The sequence below is a fragment of the Cynocephalus volans genome, chromosome 6 (assembly GCF_027409185.1).
Source record: "Cynocephalus volans isolate mCynVol1 chromosome 6, mCynVol1.pri, whole genome shotgun sequence".
NCBI classification, from domain to species: Eukaryota; Metazoa; Chordata; class Mammalia; order Dermoptera; family Cynocephalidae; genus Cynocephalus; species Cynocephalus volans.
In genome coordinates this window covers 159,409,911-159,425,872 of record NC_084465.1, presented here as the reverse complement: position 1 = coordinate 159,425,872, position 15,962 = coordinate 159,409,911, and the positions used below count along the sequence as shown (strand labels likewise).

Here is a 15,962-nt window from a genome sequence, read left to right as displayed (position 1 = left end):
CCCAGTCTCAGGTATTCTGTTATAACAACACAAAATGGACTAAAACAGCCTCCAAACACTAGAGGGAAGGTCATGCTGCCTGCTATATGGGCAAAAGCCAGGAGTCTGTGCAGAGTCTGGAGCAGGGGGAGACTTGGAGATCAGCCTCCCAGGGTCCAGTGCATCCAAGGCCCTGCAGAGAATGGCTGCCTCAGGCCATGGGTTCCTGGGAATATTCCCCCTCTCCCCCCAGTCCCCATCACTTCCGAGTCACCTGCCTGTCTGAGGGCCACCAGAAAGGAGAAAGAGTTTGAAAAACCAAAGTCCTTTCTCCCCCAAAATATTTTTTTATTCTTGCAGTACATTTGTGTTTCCAATTGTGGATAAAAAATTCTTAGAAAGTGATTACAAAACAGCGTGAACTGGACTCGAGGAGCCGGCTGGCCCTGAAGGTCCCATCACTTCTCTGCTTGACAGCACGACGCGGGGCCTGGCATCTGGGTGGGTCAGTCAGGCTTCTCACTCTCAGGATCTAGAAAACAAAACCACCACTCAGTACAGGCCCACCCGCCGCTGGCTGCTCGAGAGCTGCCAAAACGGAAGAGGCATGGATGGCCATACCAGGGCATGGGCAGCCCAACCACAACCTACACGCTGTGCAGAGTCCTGTCCAGGACACAGACCTGCAGCCTGTCACCTGGGCCGTCGTCTTCTCTGTGACCAGCCAGCATGCTGAACTGGGGCCACCCAGCTCCTGCACGGGCTGGAGCACATGGGGAGCAGTGAGGGAACAGCAACCCCAAACTCCCTGCCTCCTCCAGGCCGGCGCTGAGACAAGGCAGCGAGTGCAGCAGCGGGGCTGCACTGGTTCTGGGACGGAGCATCCCGTCCCCCTCTGCACAGAGGCGTGACTCTTATCTCCGGGGAATGAGGCACAGACTGCCAAGGCAGCCACCCCTAGCCAGACAGGGCAGGGGACACTACCACCCTCAGTTTGATCAGGGTCAGGCCTGTGATGCGTGTGCAGGATTGAAAGCCGTCAGTATGAGGCCATCACAGAAGGGTGGGCTGGACCATGCGCTAAGCCCCCGCAGGGCGGGTCTCCCTCCGTACTGCTACCTTCCCTAAGGCCCTGTGCCTACCAGAAAAGCCAGCGTCCCTCACATGACTTGTGGGCGACCCCAGACCCAAGTCCTCCACTGGACAAGCTGAGAACCTGACAGAGGACCCCCACCTCCCCCAAGCTCAGTTCGCCAGGAGCCAGGATGAGTCATGCGATCTGGGCTTTCTGGGAGATGGCCCCAGGAGCACAGGGGTTGGAGATGCTGTTTAACCGACCACAGATTCCTCCCTCCCTCCATCACGGGCAGAGCCCATGGCACTGTGAAATGTGATTCAGGTGGACAGGGGCTGGAAGCCAAGCTCACAGCCTGACGCAGGCCTGGAGCCAGCAGTGCCCGGCCATTCCCTGGACCCAGGCCACATGCAGCATTGGGTGCAGCGTTGGGGAACATGCAGCCCCTCCAGACACCCTGCTCTGTTCCCCCATGCCGGGTCTGGTCTAGCCCATCACTCAGTCCCCAGCCTCCTCAGTGCCCTCCTCCCGAGGTGTGGGCAACACGGCTGGGGGCACAGAGTTGAGCCCAGGACACGGCAGGGCAGTTCCACCTGCCCGCCTGGGCCACCCCACTCCTGCGCTCCCTATGAGGCTGGACGGTTTTGTTTTACATGGACAGAGAGGAAGAAAAAGATGTTGTTTCACACTGTTTTCAGACAAAAATGTTTATTTTTCTCCTTCATATGTACAATCTCTTGGGGATTCCATGCCACTGGCCATCAGGGATGAGGAAAGGACTAACACTGAGAGGGGAAGGAGGAGAGAGTGGCCTCCATTCACTCAAACACAGGCCCATGAGATTCTCGAACCAGATGGACAGAGTGCCCGTCACAGAGAACAGAAATCTCTTACTACAGCATTGTGCCCTGGCAGAAGATTCTGGATAATCACCTACAAAATTCAATTCTAACTGAATTGATGGAATAATAAATTTAAACAAATAATGTAGCCACTTTTAATAAGTACACAGAACTCTACAATTCACAGCTGGGCAGCCCCAGGCCACCTGCCTTCCAGCGGGAGCTGGAAACATCCGCCTGTGGAGGAGGCCACCGGGCCTTCGCCTCCCACCCTGGGGCTGTTTGGTGCTGGTATGGGACAAGTCATGGAAATCTCCAGGAGAAGAAAGATCCTGCCCTCAGCAGATGGGCCTTAGGGGTGGCCTACAGAGCGGTCTGCGTGCCAGGGGAGGGCAGGACCCCTAAGCCCAAGGGGCTGCGCTTTTCCCTGCAGGGCGAAGTCTCTGCACTGGACACACTCTTATCTGTTTGCTTACTGAGTGTTTTCTGGCAGGTTCCTCATAGCCAAACAAAGCTGCCGACATTCCTTACTGAGAGACCCACTACCTCTAACGTGCCCTGTCCGCGTGCCTGTGTCCCTCAGTCCCTGAACAAGGCCAGGGAGACTGCTCCACTGAGGACTAAACAGAACTGCCTTGTATTTGCAGCTCTTCAATGTTCAAGGTCACAAATTCGATTTTTTTTAAAAGGCATTTACAACAGAAAACTAAAGATCAGACCTCAGTTTCAAATCTGTAAACCACATCTCTGCAACTTAAAACAGTAAATAAAGCTATCAATGGCACAAGCCAGTTATAAATGAAATACACCTTTTCTGATAATTTTTTTTTTTTTAATGTCTCTTTCCACCAGGGAATGGAAAAGCTGGAATTCAAGGCACTGTACTTCTGCAGGGTGATGACAAGGTTCTGACTGTCAACTCAAGTACAGGAGGTGGGTGTGAAGACCGCACATGTACACGGTGGGGATCTAAGGGCAAACGGGATCTGAAGTGGGAAAGGAAATGTGTCCTGCCGCCCACGCGAGGCTGGGCACTTGCCCTCAGCAGGAAGGGGAGGGACTCAGAAGCCACACCACAACCTGATTCCTCTGTACAGCTCAGAGCACTCCATCTGGCAGGGACAGGGCAGAGGCTATGTGATCCGCAGCCCAGGGCCGGGTGCACTGACCACAGGTGGCTGCAAGAACGCAGGCAGCGTGGGCCCCCGGGTGGGGCTCCAGCTGCCCTGCACCCCCAGCTGGCCCACCTGTGCTGCCCAGGGCCCCCAGGATACTGAAGGTGGGAGCAGGCTTCCGTACTGATCCAGAGGCAGGACACAGGGCGGGACTGGGAGGCTGGAGAGGGCAGTACCTGGTGTGGGCACACGCAAGGCTGGGGCGGCTCCCGGAATGGCTGCGGTGGACAGAGGGCCAGGCACCGGGGCCAGACGTGGCATCCCCACTCCTACTCTGGGTGCAGTCATCTATGAGACACAGAGACAAAGAGAGGAAGATACACATGGCTGCAATCAGCTGGCCTCCCCTACTGGCTCCCCGGGTCTCTGTGGTTTCTCCATCCTCAGGAGAGAGTGGTCCTGGGCCACACCTGGACATGCCATAGACAAGTACCCTCTCAGGCATGACAACAGGATGACAGCACGAGGCCAGGAGGCAGCTGCTCTCCCTCAGTTGCTCCCCAAAGCTGCAACCTGGCCACCTTTGGGCTGCTTTCCTCTGGGCCACACACCAGGGCTGTCCATGGGCCAGAGTGGGCTTCAGAGCAGGACCCGGGGCCTGATCCCCAAGGGGCATAAGCAACTCATACCCCTCCACTAAGCTGACACAAGGGCCTCCTGCTGGACTGGTCAGTGCCCCTGGGGAAACCAAAACAGCCCAGGAGCTGTGCAGAGGTATGTGCCCTAGTGCCTGGCAAAGCAAGAGTGCAGGGAGGCATGGCAGGCAGCCCCTCCACACTCTCAGGCCAGCAGAGAATCAGTGCAGGGGCAGGGAAAGGAGCAGCCAACAGGAAAGGAGCGACCGAGGGTCACAAGACCAGCCAGCGAGATCCAGAAATCTGATGAGGCTACTGCAAGAAAGGATATCATAGACCAATAGCCCTCACACACCCTACACAAAATGTTGGCAAGTCAAATCCAGCAACTATAAAAAAGACAAAACATCACAACCAAGTGGGGTTTGCCCCAGGAATGCAAGGCTGCTGTGTCCCTGGAATGACCACACTTCACTCCAGGGAGATTCCTCCATCTGTACAGGGCCTCTAACAATCGACAGCTGAGCCCTTGCTGATTGGAGAGAGATGAAGAGAGGGAGAGAGTGCTCCCCCAAGGCTCCTTCCATGCTTTTAGTCAACACTGCCAGGGAAGTACCAGAAAAGGCAAGAAAAGTAATAAAAGGTACAGACTGGAAAGAGAAAAGAAAACTGTTCTTATCTGTGGGTGACAAGATTATGTATGGGAAAACCCACAAGAATGGACAAACCAATGTCTAGAACTACAAGCAAATTTAGCAAGATTGCAGGAAACAAGGTACAAAAATCAACTACATTTCTAAATATTAGCAACATACAACTGGAAAATGAAATTTAAACAATATAATTCATAACAGCATTCCAAAACATCAATTACATAGGGATAAATTTAATGAAAGATGTATAACATCACTACACTGAGGAGAAATAAAAAAGATGTAAATAAACAGAGAGACCATGTTCACAGGAATACACAATATTGTTAATATATAAAATCTCACCCAGCTGATCAACAGACTTAATACACTCCCAGTCAATATCCCAGTGGGTTATCTTGTAGAAAGTGACAGGCTGTTCCTAAAACATATACACAAATATTAAGGACCTAGAAAAAAAATCAAGAAATTTTTGAAGAAAATCAACATTGGAGGACCTTCCCTACAAAATATTAAACTTATAAAGCTACAGTATTTAAGAGTGTGGTGTTGCCATAAGGATAAGAGAATGGTGAATGGGAACGAAATAGCAAATTCAGACATGGACCTACACAGATACGGTCACTTGACAAATGTATGTGCAATTCAATGCAATTCAGTGTGGAAAGGAAGGTGCTGAAACAACCAGATATTCATTCAGAGAGAAATCAGATTGACCCCTACATCAAACCACACACCAAAGTTGATTTGAGATGGCTCATGGGCCTGAATGCAATAGCTAACTATGAAGCTTCTGGAAAAAGCAAAACAAAACTTCTGCCATTTCACTTTCACCATTAAGTGAAAAACCAAGCCACAGACTAGTAGAACATATCATATATATACACGCACACATATACACATATATATGTGTATACATATAAATGTGTGTGCATATGTGTGCGTGTATATATATCAATAGATATAAAATGAATTCCCACAAATCAATAATAAAAATATAAACAGATCAACTTTTAAATGGTCACTATCCTTGACCAGGTACTTTACAAAAGATGGCTGATAAGAATATGAAAAGGTGCTCAAAGACAAATTAAAACAATAATGAGAAACCTCTTACTAGGCTTCAAATGTTTTTTGCCAATAAATTTTCAAACACAATGTCCTACATACAAAATTTTAAAAGTCACAAGAAAACACAAGGCAATATAAAGAAAAACTGGATGAAAGAGAAAAGAACTATATAAATTATGTGAAGGAAATACAAGATGGAGAATTTTGGCAAACTGTCGGGAACTTTTTTTTTTTTTTTTTTTTTAAAGGATACAGCAGATGTGAGGGGAAAACAAATAGGAACTTTTCAACTGAAAAATATAATACTCCAAATTAGAAACTCAATGACAGGTTTAACAGCAGCTTAGACACAAAAAGAAATTTAGTGAACTAAAATCTGAAGAAAATAAAACAGGAGGATATGGCCCATTCACAGGAAAAAACATTTAATTGACAGAAACCATCCCTGAGGAAGCCTAGACATTGAGCTTACTAAACAAAGACTTTAAATCAACTGTCTCAAAAAACTAAAGGAAGACATGGACAAAAACAAAATGAAACACAGAAAAATGATAAATGAACAAAATGAGAATATCAACAGATAGGTATTATAAAAGAGACCAAATAAAAATATAATAAAACATTTAAAAATTCACCAGAGGGGCTCAATAGCAGATTTGAGCAGAAAAAATAAAGAATTAGAAAACCTAAAACACTACGATTGAAATTATCTAGTATGAAGAGCAGAAAGAGAAAAGAATGAGGAAAAGTGTACAAAGCCTAAGGGATCTGTGGTATACCATTAAGTAGACCAAGAAATGCATTATGGGAGTCAAAGAAGAAGAGAGAGAGAAAGAGACAGAAAAATATTTGAAGAAATAACAGCCAAAACCCAAATTTCATGAAAGACATGAATCTACACATTCAAGAAGCTCATGGAACTCCAAGCACAACAAAATAAAAGAGATCCACACTGAGATAGGGAAATAGTCAAATATTATAGTCAAATTGTCAAAAGCCAAAGAGAAATAGAGTATCTTGAAGGCAGCAAGAGAGGAGCATTTCATCACTTCTGAGGGATCCTTAATAAGATTAACAGCTTATTTTTCATCAGAGACCAGGGAGACTCAAAGCAGTGGGATGACATATTTAAAATTCAGAAAGAACAAACTGTCAACCAAGAATTCTATACTTTAAAAAGAAAGGAGAAATTAAGGCTCCTGGCTAAACAACAACGAAGAGAGGTCATTACTAATAGATCTTCCCTATAAGAAATGCTAAACAGAGTTCTCTAGGCTAAAATGAAAGGATAATAGACAGTAACTCAAAGTCAAATGAAGACATATTTATATAAGTAAATACATAAGCCAGTATTATTATAATTTTAGTTTATAATTCCTTTTTCTCTCCATATGACTTAGAAGGAAAATGCATTACACAGTCATTATAAATCTACTTTAACGGGCACACAATGTATAAAGATGCAATCTGTGACAAAAACTATATAAAGGGGGGAGAGATGTACTGGAGCAGAGTGTTACTATACTATTGAAACAAAGTTGGTATTATTTAAAGTAGATTGTTATACGGTTAAGATGCTAATTGTAATCCCTAAGGTAACCACTAAGAAAATAAGTAAAACGTATATAGAAAAGTAAAGAGAAAGGGAATAAAAGTTGTACGCAGCAAAAAACCAACTAAAACTTTTTAAAGACAGTAATGGAAGAATTGAGAAATGAAAGCCTATAAGACATACAGAAAACAAATAGTTGAATGGTAGAACTCCCTCCTTACCTGTACTTACTTTAAATGTAAAATGGATGAAACTCTACAATGGATAAGCAGAATTCACAGAATGAATGATGGACCATTTGTATGCTGTCTACAGGAGACTTCCTTTAGATACAAAGATATGAAGAAGCTAAGAGTAAAATGGTGGAAAAAGATATTCCATGCAATTAGTAACCAAAAGAGAGCAGGGGTATATATGCAGGTACTTCAAAAAGTTTGTGGAAAAATAGAATTAAAAGATAATATAAATCTTTCCATGAACTTTCTGAAGCACCCTCATATTATTATCAGACAAAATAGATTTTAAATAAAAAGAGTTACAAAAGACAAAGAAAGACATTATACATGGATAGTCATCAAGAAGATAGAATGATAATAGATATATACAAACCTAACAACAAAGACCCAAATTATATGAAGCAAACAGAATTGAAGGGAGAAATAGACAATTGTACAATAATAGTTGGAGGCTTTAATACTTCACTGTCAATAATGGATAGAACAACCATACAGAAGAAAATAGGAAGGAGAAGACTTGAACAACACCAAAAGCCAATTAGCCTGAACACCCATCTAACAGAATACTCCACCCAACGACAGCAGAGTGCACATTCTTTTCAAGTACACATGGAACATTCTGCAGAATATACTGTATGTTAGATCACAAAACAAGTCTTAATAAACTTTAAAAGAATACAAAATATCTTTTCCAACACAATGACTGAAATTGGAAATCAATAACAAAAGGAAAACTGTAAAATTCACAATGTAGAAATTAAACAACACACTCTCAAACATCCAAAGGGTCAAATACGTAATCACAAGGGAAACAACATTTGAAAAGAACACCTTCAGTCAGTTACCTAACTGTATATACTAAGGAAGTAGGGAAAAAGAGAACAAACTAATCCAAAGCTAGCAGAAGAAGGGAAATAAAGATTACAGCAGAGATACATAGAGAACAACAGAGAAAAATAGATTAGGCCAAAGGTTGGTTCTTTGAAAAGACAAACAAAATTAACAAAGTTCTAGCTACCAAATGTGACAGCTTAGGTGAAATGGACAAATTCATAGAAACACACAAAACTACCAAAACTGACTCAAGTAAAAATAGAAAATCTGAACAGATCTATAACAAGTCAATAATCAAAACCCTCTCAAGAAAGAAAAGCCCAGGACCAGATGGCTTCGCTGGTGAATTCTACCTCACATTTAAAGAAGAATTAACACTAACCCTTCTTAAACTCTTCCAAAAATCGAGGAAGAAGGGACCACTTCTTAACTTATGCTATGAGACCAGCATCACCCTGATGCCAAAGACAGATAAAGACATCTCAAGAAAAGAAAGCTACAGACAAATGCCCCTGATGAATATTGATGTAAAGTCCTCAACAAGATACTAGCAAACTGAATTCGGTAGCATATTAGGATTATGCGCCATGACCAGGTGGGATTTATCCCAGGAATGCTAAGATGGCTTAACATAAGGAAATCAATCAGTGTAATACACAACATTGACAGAATGAAGAATAAAAAACATATAATCACCTCGATTAATGAGGAAAAGGCCATTCAGTAAAATTCAACACCCTTTCTTAATAAATTAAATAAATTAGGAATAAAAGGAAACTTCCTCGACATGATAATGGCCATATATAAAAAACTCATAGTGAACATCATATTCAATGGTAGAAGACTGAAAGATTTTTCTCTAAAATCAGAACAAGAAATGGATGCCCGTTTTTGCACTTCTATTTAATGCAGTATTTGAAGTTCTACCCAGAGAAATTAAGCAAGAAAAAGCAACAAAACACGTCCAAATTGGAAAGGAAGAGATTAAATTATCTCTGTTCGAAGATGATATGATCTTTATGTAGATAACTCTAAACAATCTACAAACAACTGTCAGAGCTAATCAATGAGTTCAGCAAAGCTGTAGGATACAAAATCAACATGCAAAAATCAGTTGCATTTCTATACACTAGCAGTGAACAATCCAGAAAGGAAAGTACTCAAGCAGTTCAATTTACAATAGCATCAAAGGGATGCCGAATCCCAAACAATCTTGAAAAAGAAAATAGTTGGAGGACTTACAATTCCTGATTTCAAAATTCACTACGAAGGTAATGAAAACAGAGTGGTACTGGTATAAAGACAGACATATGGATGAATGGAATAGAGAGCCCAGAAATAAGCTTTCACATACGTGGTAAAATGATTTTTGACAAGGGTGCCAAGACCATTCAATGGGGAAAGGACAGTCTTTTCAGCCAACTGCTGGGAAAACTGGATATCCACACCATATACAAAAACTAACCCCCAACTGACAAAAGATCTAAATGTGAAAGCCAGAAATATAAAACTCTTAGAAGAAAACATGCGGGAAAACTTCCTGACGTTAGATTGAGCAATGATTTTTTGGCTATGACACCAAAGGCATAGGCAACAACAACAACAACAAAAAGACAAATTTAAAAAGTTGTACCTTAAAAGACACGATCAACATAGTAAAAAAGGCAACCAACAGGAGAAAATTTTTCCAAACTATTTACCTGATGAGGGATTAATATGTAAAATATACAGAGAACGCCTAAAACTCAGCAACAACAAACAACCCAATTGAAAAATGGGCAAAGGACTGTAACAGACATTTCTCCCGAGAAGGTAGACAGATGGCCAACAAGCACATGAGAAGATGCTCAGCGTCGCTAATCATTATATCACCTCACAGCTGACAGGATGGCCCCTCCGAAAAAAACAGAAAATAACTAGTTGGCGTGGATGTGGAGAAACCGAAACTCCCATGCACTGTTGGTGGGAAGGTCAGATGGTACAGCCATTGCTGAAAACAGTACGAAGAAGTTTCCTCAAAAAATTAAAAACAATTACCATATGGTCCAGCAAAAGTAGGGTCGTGAATAGATACTTGTACACCCATGGTCAAAGTAGCATTATTCACAACAGCTAAAACATGGAAGCAACGCAAATGTCCATCACTGGATGAACGGATAAACGAAATGTGTAACGTACACACAATGGAATATCATGTAGCCAGAAGAGGGAAGGGTCTTCTGACACGTGCTCCAACATGGATGACTCCTGAGGACATTATGATAAGGGAAATAAGTGAAAAGGATAAATCTATATGATCCCATGCGATGAGGTACCTAGAGTAGCCAAAGCCGTAGAGACAGAAAGTAGACTACAGGTTGCCAGGGGTGGGATAACCAGAGGGGGACTGAGGAGTTGTTTCTTGGGGACAGGGTTTCTCTTTGGGATGATGAAAAAGTTTTGGAGATGGATGGTAGAGAGGGTGGCACAACAGTGCCACTGAATTGTACACTTAAAAAGTTAAAATGGTAAATTTTATGTTATATACATTTCATCATTCTAAAAAGTATAGTGAAAAAAAACTTTTGTAAGGACCCACAGCAGTTGAACCACCAGCATTAGCTCCGGAATGCCAATGTGGCTGGAGCTCGTAACACCCAGCTGAGGCTGCACCTGCCAGCTCCGGGATGTGGGGCTCAGGCTCCCCAGGCTGGGGCTGCTCTCGTAGCTGAGCTCTGGGGTCACAGCCTCAGTCCGTCCCTTGCACCAGCCAGCTCTGGGGCTATGGGCGAACCACTTACCTCCCAATCTGAAAAGTGGGAAAGCCTAACTCTTAGGGCTGTGGTGAGGATGAGCTCCCATCATGAAAGCACAGAGCCTAACGAGACATCTGTCTGACACGCAGGACGCTAGCGAACACTCACGGTCACCACCGCCACGTCCACATCGCCCCACCCTGCCCCACACGCAGCCCGCACCTCGCCAGGGGCCAGTGCCCAGCCCGCCTGGGCCTCCATGTCGTGCAGCTTCTGTGTCTCCTTCAGCTGGTTGAGCGTGGGCTTCAGCTGCGCGGCCCCGGCCGTCTTGCTCGTCCACTCGTCCACCAGCTTGTGCAGGTCGTCGGTGAAGGTGCCTTTCTTATTGTTGCTGTTGTTCCCCTGCGCCTGGACGTGCAGGGCGGGCTGCGGGCCCGGCTCCGGGCCTGGGGCCAGGCTGCTGGTGGAGGACCCTGGGGAGTCACACACAGGCCGGGATTGGTGACGCCACACACTCGCCCAGGCCACCAGTGGGCTGGCTGTGGTCATTCTCACAGGACGGCTGAGACAACAGTCTCGCTTCGGCCAGGCAACACCTTGCTTCAAGAGGCGGTCTGGATTAGTGGGCCTAGCTGCCCAGTTTTAAACATGGTGGGGATTTCCACAGGCTGCAGGTTACTGGCTGTGCGAGGTGGCTGTCACCCATCTGGTAAGCCAGGTCAGAAGACCGGACCCCACTGCAGCCTCCACTGCGCCCACCCCTGCCCATCTCGCCTGACTCACGTGAGAGCTCGGGAAACTCTTGGCACAGCTGACACCTGTGAGCTTTGGCGTCAGAGACTGGGGTCAGATTCCTCAGGCTGTCTCTGGCCTCTGCGTCCTCAGCTGTAACATGAGGACGCGAGGAGGTGAGAGTCCCTGTGCAGACTCTCAGCTCACGGCAGCTACCGCCAGGCTTCCTAGCCCTGGCCTGCGGGGAAATGCTGCCATAGCTGCAGTACTTGCATTGCCGTGAACTTTAATGGCACGGTTGTTTGGAATTCAACATACAGACATTACGCCAGAGCGCTTGGGGAAGGTATTAATAAAGGTGACAAATACTTAGGCCCACCCGACACAGGGTCCACATGCTCTGAGCGTGGCTGGGCTGCTGCAGGACACAGGAGCGAGCCGGAGCCCGGCCGTGCGGGGTGGGCCTGCAGCCACCGCACCCACAGCAGACCCGAGAGCTCAGCTGCTTCACTGCTTCCTTGTTTTTAAACGACCAAAATGGGACTTTAAATTTTTTTAAATCATGTTCCTTCGCCCTCCACACACACACATAATTTCTGGTTGGCAATTTTGAATCAGCCAATTTAAAAATGTTCTGCATTAAAAAAAAAATAATCTAACGACCATCTCTTCAAACAAGCTGTTCCGAAATGTAGTGTACTTTAGTGGCTAGCAATGAAAAAGCACAGACACAAACAATTAAAAATTAGTGATGAGATTTTACACACACGGAGCTATTTCTACATGAAAATTTCAGCCAGAAAAGAAAAAAGGGAAATTTTTAAAAAGAGAGAGAGAGAGAGAGAGAAGTGAGTAGCCCAGGCAGACTAAGACCCATTTGGTCCTGCTCTCTCTCCTCATGGAAGCACTATCTTTAGCACTTCAAGGAACTGCTCATGCCTACGGTTTTGGAAAAGGAGCCAATCAATGACTGGTAATCTGCGGGCGTTCTGGAGCATAAGCCTGTTACACGGGAACCGGCGCCAGGGAGACACAGGGAGCTATCGCGCAGGCGCAAGCGAAGCGGCGCCCGGGAGGGGGCGCAGGGGCGCAGGCGCGGGGGCAGGCCACGCCCACCCCGCCCAGACGCGGATGCGCACTAGCCACACTGAAGCCCATGCGATGAGAGGACAAAGGGGGCAGAAAACCCGGATAATTACTACTGCTGTGTTCTTTGCCTAGGCAGAGACGCTTCAGAGCAGACCCTGCAAGGGAAGAAGAAACGACACAAGACCACAGGGTTAGGCAGAACGGCACACACCGGGACACGCTACGACACTCTAAGCAAGTCATCGTGTGCAGGGAGGGACAGACGCAGGCAGCAGCTCAGAGAGGGCCGACCCGACCCGGGGGCACTGGGCAGCCCCCCAAGTTAGTGTGCAGGCTCCCACGAGCTTCGCCGAGGAGGCGGAGGTGCAGGGCCAAGCCCCCAAGCTTCAGGGAGAAGTGTTGGTCTCTAGAAGCGTATTCCAAAAAAAGAAAAAGAGAAAAAGGAAAAAAAGAAAAAAGCAAAGCACACCTCTTGGCTTTCAAATGTCAGGTTTTTGGGAGCCCCCTGGTCGAGGTAGGAAAACCCACTAAAAGTCAGCCGCATGCTCTGGAACAGAGCTGGGCACAGGCTGGCCGGGCAGGAGGTTTCCCAAGTGCAAAAAGATACATTGTTTTGCAAGCCTGAGGCCAATTCTGGATCAGATGGCTGCCTTGGACAAGGTCAGCAGTAGGCATTGAGTAGAGGAACAGGAGGTTTCGGTCTAAGGGCTGACTCTCAAGTGTTTGGGACATTGTGGCTTTAACAATCCTATCCACCAGGAACAGGTTATTATTGGACCACCCCAAGCGGATGGGCCCACAGTACCCAGTGGCTGGCTGGGGTATGTCAGGCAATACACTGAATGTAACGTCTGGCCAGTCAGTGCCTAGCCTGGAGGGGCAGGGGTGCCTGGGGCAGAAGGCAAGCTGGCTGGGAGGGGCTGCCATCTCAGCTTGTCCCACACATGGCCTTCCAGGGAGCTGGGCAAGCAGGGCAGGACCGGCAAGGGTAGGCTCAGACTTCCCCAAGGTCACTCGACAAAGCCAGGCTAGCACTGAGGGTCTGTCTGTGCTCCAGCCCTCGGCCCCCTCAGCAGGGCACACTTCCTCCCCTGCAGGGACACACTCCAGGCCAGAAAGGAGAGACTTGTGACTTCCAGGGATGTGAAACACCTGGCAACACAGGCTTTCCTCCTCTGGAAGGGCTTATGCCTCTTGCCTGGGGGACAGCAAGCAGACCGTGGGCCTGGCTCCTTGGTCCAAGCCTAGCCCGAGATGAGTATGCTGGACTTGGAAACCTAGCTCAAATTGACCTGATTTATTATTTTTAGCTCATCTGTATGTCCTCAGAGGCCAATGTGGAGGAAAGTGAGGTGATATGCTGTTGGAGACATTAATATTCAAATGAAGAAGGAATCTGGCAATAGAAATCCAGACAGATGGACTCTGGAGGAGAAGCTTTGAAGGCTGTGCCCTTGCTGTCTATATTCTGATGAAAACCTACTAGGAACACAGCCGATGTCCCTGCGGGGACTCATCATGACGTGCATGGGACTCCTATAGTGAAGGAGGGACTTCTGAGCTCTGTGACTATGGCCCAGGCCTGGATCCACTGTGCAGGAGCAGCAGGTGAGCACCAGTTTCCCGTCAGGCTTTGTGTCGGGTTATAGCCCCTTCTAGGCTGCAACAGTCCCATATGGATGGCCCTAAGACAGGCAGATGAGTGGTCAAGCTGGGTCCCTGCAGCCTGACTGCAGCAGGTGCTTTATAGAATGCCACTCTGAGACTGCCTGGCAGCTCTTGGTGTGGTTAGAAGCTGCATTTGGGGTGAATTCCTGGCTATCCTCACAACTGGGAAGAACACCAGACAGGCCAGATGTGCTACGGGAACCACCAGAGGCAGACTGGACCTGCCTTCATAACTGAGCCCCACTCACTGCTCTGTGAACAGAGATCTGGGGCATTGTGTAGACAGGGCTGGGGAGCAACACTGGCCCGAGGCCTCCATGCCCTACTGAGAATGCCAGGTGACCAGGGCACAGACGGCTCCCAGTCCTCCATTACTTCCTGGACTTGGATCTTAGGTAACCAAGGCACAGATGGCTCCCAGCCCTCCACACCCTACCTGGAACACCAGGTAACCAGTGCACAGATAGCTCCTGGAACTCAGGTGAAATCAATCACATACCAGCCCCTTGACATGGTGTCTACACTGTCCAGTCCCTTCCTGCAGAGCCTCAGCTGAGCAGCCACAACCTGGCTGGGGGCAGAGATCTAGCCACCTTCTGGATAGCAGTGCCCATCCTTAGGTAGCCTCTTAATCCACCTCCCCATGGCATCTCTGCCCTGGCCCCTGCCCTTCAGTTGCTCACCACACAGACGAGAAGCCCCTCCATTTGGACCCTCAGCCCGGTTCTGCATCAGGAGAAGGTCCCATAGGCCACTGTCCAGCAGAAGGCACAATTCACACCTGGACTACTCAGCGGGCACTGGGGTGTGGGTCTTGGTGACCTAGAACTGTCATTTTGTTTTTATGTTGCTGGTTTTTGGCAATATAGTTAGTGATGCAGAACTGACTAATCATATATAAAAATATAGGGTGGGTAATGCTGTGATAGGTGTGAATGTCGGCTATTCTCTGCTATTTTGTTAATTTTTGAACAATGATTCATTTGGGTAGAAATCCCGTAAGCAGAGGTAGGCTTCCTAAGGATAACAGGTTATAAAGATTATGGGACTTATCAATGGTAACTTATTTCGTGTGTTCAACAGTGAGAGTGTTGTAGTTACATTTAAGTTGAATGTTATGAACATGGTAATTGTTATAATATTAATTAGTAGGTCAAGATTATTGTGGAAGGGCTGTGGAAGGATGGCATTCTCAACCGCTGGGAAATACACTATTTTCTTCCCAGGACATAAAAAGGATGATGGTGGGGCCAGTTCTTGGACTTGGCATCACCTATTTTTGTGCAGAGACGTCTGGACACACCCCACAGCAAGAGCTGCTGTCCAGGCAGTGAGGTAAGCTTCCCCCAACCCCGTAATCACTTTGGCACAAAACCAGAGGATGCTCATGGGTTGGCAGCCGCACCCTTTCTGCGGCCGAGCATCCCCCCCTCCGTCCAGACCCTTGGCTAGGTGCGAGGAGGACACCTCAGACGTGAAGGAGTCAACCGAGGGCATCTGATTGGGACAGATGGCTTAAAAAGTGGGTCAGCCCTGAGCAGCTCCTCACATTTGCTTTTAATATCACAGTGTTCAAATATTGACGAAGTTCACAGAGAACAGCAGGAGCCACAGCCCCAGCACAGAATTAGCCGGGCCCCGAGCACCAGGCGCTCGGCCCCAGCTCCCCTCGCTGGCTGGGGCCACCAGCTCCGCCTCACCCCGCCTGACTGCCGCTGGGTTGGCCTCACCCCCAGTCGGCACTGG

The 15,962-nt window shown here is 47.0% G+C and overlaps 1 protein-coding gene across 8 annotated transcripts in view; it reads right to left on the bottom strand.

The window, feature by feature from the left end:
- Positions 1-303: 303 nt before the first annotated feature.
- WNK2 (WNK lysine deficient protein kinase 2) overlaps positions 304-15,962 on the bottom strand; it is a 128,560-nt gene continuing 112,901 nt past the window's right edge. For 6 of the 8 annotated variants that reach the window (XM_063100671.1, XM_063100672.1, XM_063100675.1 and 3 more), the window contains 3 exons: positions 12,659-12,703; positions 10,950-11,200; positions 1,746-3,359 (listed from right to left, as the gene is read on the bottom strand). In XM_063100671.1, the coding sequence (XP_062956741.1) occupies positions 3,030-3,359; positions 10,950-11,200; positions 12,659-12,703 (626 nt within the window). In that variant the 3' untranslated portion in view covers positions 1,746-3,029. Of the gene's footprint in view, positions 512-1,745; positions 3,360-10,949; positions 11,201-12,658; positions 12,704-15,962 lie in introns of those variants that run through there. The other 2 variants (XM_063100674.1, XM_063100679.1) reach the window with 1 other exon arrangement.